We start from the raw sequence: 6,008 nt of genomic DNA, 5'->3' as shown, positions 1-6,008 counted from the left end.
AACTTATAAAACCATCTATAAATATCAAACATTTCTTCAATATTTGTTGTATCATATGATAAAGCGCTTAATGTTTATTGAGCAAGGTTTCGAAATTGAATTAAAGTAAGGTTACGAATTTGAATCATGTGGTGTGATGGTTGTTTATCTTATCCCTTAATCATGAGGTTGATTGTTGTTTATCTTATCCCTTAACCATGAGGTTAGACATTCGATCCTCGCCCATTAGAATAGAGCACGTTTCATGGTTAGTCGTTTACCTCTTTTAGAACACTCACAACGAAGGGATAATTAGTTACTATAAACAATAAACACCTTGATTTCGACAAAAAAGAGGTTTCAAATTTGAGTTTTGAAAATAGTGAAAACAATATTAGAAAAGTTTTGCCTTTTGAATAAGATCCTATCCAGCTCAATTTCTGATTTAGTCAAGGTACATTAGTTTCGAGACATTCCAACATCGGAACAACAATAAAAATCAATAGGTTTTGACACATGAATGTCTTGTCTCGAGACACTAATAAAATATGAAATTTAAGTTCTAACTCCATTTTTGACCTTGAACAAATCATAGACTTGTTAAATAATATACTTGAATGATTGTGAATGACGATTAATTTGAATTACATGATATTTACACGTTGAACTTTGTGATACTACATCAAATTAGTCAGAGTTGCTTTAGTATCATAATATAATGTCTTATATTCGAATACGGTAACTGGGTCCGAGAGTCACATTTAGTGGTGAATCTTATGCCAAAAGAAAGAAAAGGCAAAAAGAAAAACCATTTCATGATACATAATTACTCAACATTATCTGATTTCAAGTACGCGCAGATCCTAAAGATTAAAGAGTCCTTCACTTCAACTATACACTGACAACATTATACTATCAGTACCGAACGAGCACCAATGGCTGACCCACCTGTGTAAACCTACATACATATATACATACATACTTTTATGCTACTTGCAAGGCCTCCTCCCGTTTTATGTCAAACACCTTGACGAGGGCATCTTCCACAGCCTGATTAATCCAATTTCACAAAACAATAGTATTATTTGTGTTTATATATATATATATTATACTTACATTCATATTACAAGTCAACTAAACATCAACTTAGTTAAAAAATAATTAAAATATCTTTTTTTATATACAAAATAAATTATATTATTACAGAGTGTGTTATCTTTTTATATTTTTATATAAATCATATAAACATAAATATACATATAGTAAAACTTTAACTTAAAAGATTATGATATTTAGATCTTCAACTTTACCGTTTCAACTAAAACTTCAATTACTTGTTACATAAATTTTTAATATTTCTTTTTCCACACACATGGTGAATGTGTATATAGTTGTGCATAGTGAATCTAGAAAGTAGACATTGGCCTTGGCGCCCTTAAATGTCAAAATTACTTTTAAGTCTTTTTTCGAAAATTATAAATTAACATAATCATGAAATTACACTTTGCCCCCCAAAATTTATTATTCAATTTAGGCCCTAAAACTTTTTCTTACCTTAGCCCTTGTGTGTACGTGTGTGTATATACACATATAACACTAGAATTACCTTATCTGGTGTGGAGGCACCAGAAGTGACACCAATTGTAATGTGGCCCTCCGGTAGCCAGTTTTCCGTTTCAACAAGCTCCCCATGCTGGTACAACACAATTTTGCATAAATTAGAATATTAAGAACTGCAACTAGAATACCCCCTTTTTTTTCTCTAGGCAGTTCATGCTTACTTTCAATTTGTGAGCTATCCTGTTTCCCGGACCAATTCTCCGTTCACTGTCGATCCAATATGAGGGGATCCCGCTATCCTCGGGAATTTCTTGAAGGTGTGAAGTGTTGCTCGAGTTCCACCCGCCGACTACTAACATAAGATCCAAATCTTCCTCCACTAACTTATACATAGCATCTTGTCGCTCCTGAAAAATGATGATAAAATGGCTTAAATTCAATGACCAACACAACAATGATTTCAATATCCAATCAGTTAAGGGGATGAAAACAACAAGGACTGCACATCATTGCATCGGTCGCAAATATTCAACTTACTTGCGTTGCATCACAAATTGTGTTAAAGCTTAAGAAGTGATAATTGATGTTTTCGACTCCATATTTCTGCATCATTGTCCTCTCAACTAATTTCCCTGTTAAACCGAAATGTAACGTGTGTATGAAGCAGTAATTACTTGGCAAAGAAGAATGATGATGTATAGCAAGTGCATAAAGTGCCACTAACCAATTTCCTCAGTCTCTCCCTTCAGCATTGTAGTTTGATTTGCAATGCCAAGTTTTACCAGGTCATGATCTGGATCGAAGCCCTCTGAGGTAGCAAGTTTAAATTTCTGCAAAAGAACCAACAATCATGCGAACATATATTTGACATATGAAGAAAAGAAGAAACGAGATGAAGACTATACCTCCATAAACGCCTCTTTGGTGGAGCTAGCTCCATTAAGTTCACCTCCAAGAATGTAATCACAAACATACATTGCCTATCACAAATCATACATCATACAAATCAACAACTTATTGATTACAAGATATCAGAAGGAAAAAAGAATACTAGCCACTCTAGGACATACCTCAGTCATATCCTTCACAATAATGTATGTAGCAGCAAAAGATGCGGTCGCGATTGTCTCCTCGTGAGAGTATTTACCGTGAATGATGGAAGTGTAATCACCTTTCTGATGCTTCTCTACAGAGTTCCATACCTACATATGAAAGAAGGTTTCAGTATCGAAAACCCGTTGTTCTGAATGTCAAAAAGCTACAAAGATCTAACGAATTGGAAAAAACAAGTTGTGGAAGATGATACCTTGGTTACCCAAGGACAAGTAGTGTCAACAATTTGGACATTTTTGTCATTCAAAACCAACATCTCATCAACTGCAGCACCAAAAGCAGGCAAAACTACTACGTCATCCTTATTCACAACATCAAACTGTTTCTTCCCTCCCTCAACAGGGATGGTTTTAACTTCCATCTCCTCTAACCGCTGCATTTGAAAAAGAAAAGAACTACGTAAAGAAACTAACAAGGTCCAGTCCCAGTAGTGTCTGACAGGGTTTCATACACTCCATTACTTTTTCATCCACTAATATCTAATAAAAAGATCATCACAATTCAAATGTGTAAGACTCATTCATTACATGTGAAAGTCAATTTGTAAGCGGTAATTAAACATGCATGAGATAAAATGTAAAAAATAATAATGGAGTAAAGCAAAATCCACATGGTGCTCAAGCACCAAGGCCAGCTAGTGCCGATGGTGCTCAGCCCATGAATTTATTATAATCATTATAGAAAGTATAAAATAGTAAAAAGAATGTTAATATATTAGAAATAACCTTAACTAATGCACTTATTCATGTAAGATATTATGTTCTTTTTTAATTACATAAGTCCTTGTTGTTTGATTTTTATTTATGATAAAAATACTTCTGAGAAATCCACCAAGCCATGCTACAAATAATACTTGATATATGAACATGTAAATATTCAATTTTAGTATTCTTACTAATTTAATAAATTTAAAATAGTTTTAATCACCTATTAGAGATTCTGTCAAATTAAAGCAAAAACAGATAAAAGTTCTCTCATATGTTTGTCCAAATCATAAAATTTTACTATATCATCCACATTAGTATTTTAATTTCAAAGATCAGTTAATTTAACAGATAAAAGTATTTCTAGTTTTACTTAAACTCAATAAAATTTAAAGAATAAAGGTATATTTAATTAAAAATATATATAAGAGCTTACTTGAAACAAAAAGCATTCCTCAACAACGGCAATAATGCGGATTCAAATATTTACTGAAACCCGATTTGTTTGTCGTAGATTAAGGTATTACACATTTAGATAATATTTGGATTTGCTTATTCTAATTACTCTTGAGGGCAAATTTGAAGCGGATGTAGATATTAACAGATAATTTAAATTCGGATAACAATATCCATATTTAATGCAAATAATAAGTAAATTCGGATTTAAAGCAGATTCGGAGTCAAATTCAAATTTTATAAAAATTACATATATCCGGTGGTCTGCAGCCTGTACTAAGTATGGAAAAGAGTATATTAAGAAAAAAAGTATGGAAAAGAGTAAGCATAGAGTACCTTATTAACAGTAGGATTGTGGATAATTTCATTGGTAATCCAAATTTTCTCATCTGGAAACTGCTTTCTCGCTTCATAAGCAATTTGAACAGCTCTCTCAACTCCCCAGCAAAATCCGTACGCTTCTGCCAATTTTACAGTAACATTTCCCCATGTATACTCGTTTCCATTTTCCTTCAATTTCTTTAAGATATCACCTGAAAGAAATTTCCAAACAATAATTTTTTTGACACAATTCAAATTAAATCCTACTGTACATCGTACCAAAAACATGAATTAGATTTTTTTTTAAAAAAAAAGAAAAGGAAGAAGAAGAAGCGGAATTTTTCTTACTAGTATACTCTCGATTCATGAGCTCGAGAGTTTCCTCTTTGCGTCCAAATCCTTTCCGATTATAATTCTTGCTCCTCGTCAAGTTACGTCGGAAAGACTTGGCGTCGAAGTTATCGGGATCCACCACAACAGAAGTGGAATCGGTGGAGCATCTGACGGAGATAGGTTTCCGACAAGGGAGAGCTACGGATCTTCCGCCAAAGTTATCGGAACCGATGCGGATGGAGAAACGACACAGTTGCAGAGAAATCGCCATTTTGGGAGAGAATAAGGAGGGAACAGCAGCGCACGTTAGCGAATATAGTAGGAAAATTTCCTGTAAGGTTTATACTGGGAGTGTGCAGTGCGCGTTTTATTAATTTCCGGACAAAGTTTAGTAGCTCCACGTGTATGTCGTGGTTACTGGTTTTTATTTAATTTCACGATTTTTATTTGTTTGTTATTATTTGTGTCGTTTTATTTGTGAGGATGGTTCGTTTTAGTACTCTACCGATGTCCACTTGGATCACTAATAAAGCACATATTATTAACACCATATAAATAACATATTTTTTAAGAAGAAGAATGCATAAAATGAATATGGTGAAAAGTTTATGAAATAAATATATTTGTTAAAAATTATATAAAAATTAAACGAGATTTTAATTAAGATAGTAAAGTTAAATGTTTAAATTTTATTATTATTTTTTATTGATTTATATAAAATATAAGAATATATAGATTCAAATCATAATACACTTCAAGCACTTAAACTCATATTTTCTTATATTAATAACAATGTTCATGCCAATCAAACTAAAATTTAATTAGTAATTAAATCGATCCAATATTATAACAATGTATGTTTAGCATAAAATAAAAAAAATTAATTTAATATTTTTTTTCAAAAAAACCCAAAATAAAACAATAATATAAAAACTAGACTCTTTTTGGATTTTTTAAGGAATGGAAATTGATTTATTTTCAAGAATATATAAATAAAAATATATGATAATAAACACTTAAATATGTTTAAGACTCTTTCAATTTTTAAATTATTATTAATTAATACTTTTAAATTTTTTTAATAACTAAATGGATTTTATGTTTAATAATTGACCCAAAATTTAAAGATTGTGATATGTAAAGTTAGGCAGGCATGTTTAACGTGTTAGAATGAGTGAATGGATCCACCTTCCATGTAGAAATTTCAGAGAAGTCACATCTACATGTGATTTATGCATCCACTCAAATTTTGTGCCAAAAGCATGTTTTAGCCTTTTACACAATCCTATGGATTTATATTAGTTTTTTTTAAATAATATAGAAATATTAATTATTTATAAAAATGAGTTAAAAAGTGAAAATTTTATTTACAAAAACGGTTTGTTTTTAATAGTATTCGTAGGTGTTGACATACGGGTAATATCACCCCTTGTCTTCTTAATTACCATGATTTCAAAAAAAATAATTTTGATGCTATCATTGTGTCAGGCGACACTCATATATATTTTTTAAAATACTCATAAAAATGTGAGTATTTTTTTA

At 31.3% G+C, this 6,008-nt stretch overlaps 1 protein-coding gene across 1 annotated transcript; it reads right to left on the bottom strand.

Moving 5' to 3' along the window:
* Positions 1-773: 773 nt before the first annotated feature.
* On the bottom strand, positions 774-4,861 carry LOC107894193 (4-hydroxy-3-methylbut-2-enyl diphosphate reductase, chloroplastic). Its single transcript, XM_016819422.2, has 10 exons — positions 4,482-4,861; positions 4,149-4,345; positions 2,846-3,025; positions 2,610-2,741; positions 2,445-2,519; positions 2,264-2,369; positions 2,077-2,171; positions 1,761-1,946; positions 1,586-1,672; positions 774-1,029 (listed from the first exon to the last, which is right to left on the bottom strand). Exons 1-10 carry the CDS (start codon positions 4,735-4,737, stop codon positions 964-966), a joined length of 1,380 nt encoding a protein of 459 aa, XP_016674911.1. The 5' UTR covers positions 4,738-4,861; the 3' UTR covers positions 774-963.
* Positions 4,862-6,008: the final 1,147 nt, after the last annotated feature.

The sequence above is a fragment of the Gossypium hirsutum genome, chromosome A13, assembly GCF_007990345.1.
Source record: "Gossypium hirsutum isolate 1008001.06 chromosome A13, Gossypium_hirsutum_v2.1, whole genome shotgun sequence".
In the NCBI taxonomy this organism is placed as follows: Eukaryota; Viridiplantae; Streptophyta; class Magnoliopsida; order Malvales; family Malvaceae; genus Gossypium; species Gossypium hirsutum.
This window is presented reverse-complemented; position numbering and strand designations above follow the sequence as displayed.

What these genes read in the sequence shown, in the direction of transcription:
- LOC107894193 (XM_016819422.2), bottom strand. Translation starts at nt 4,737, where the DNA reads ATGGCGATTTCTCTGCAACTGTGTCGTTTCTCCATCCGCATCGGTTCC. An exon ending in TTGTGAAGGATATGACTGAG is followed by an intron (nt 2,520 to 2,609) that starts GTATGTCCTAGA and finishes GATTTGTGATAG; the next exon opens with GCAATGTATGTTTGTGATTA. An exon ending in CAATTTGTGATGCAACGCAA is followed by an intron (nt 1,947 to 2,076) that starts GTAAGTTGAATA and finishes ATCATTTTTCAG; the next exon opens with GAGCGACAAGATGCTATGTA.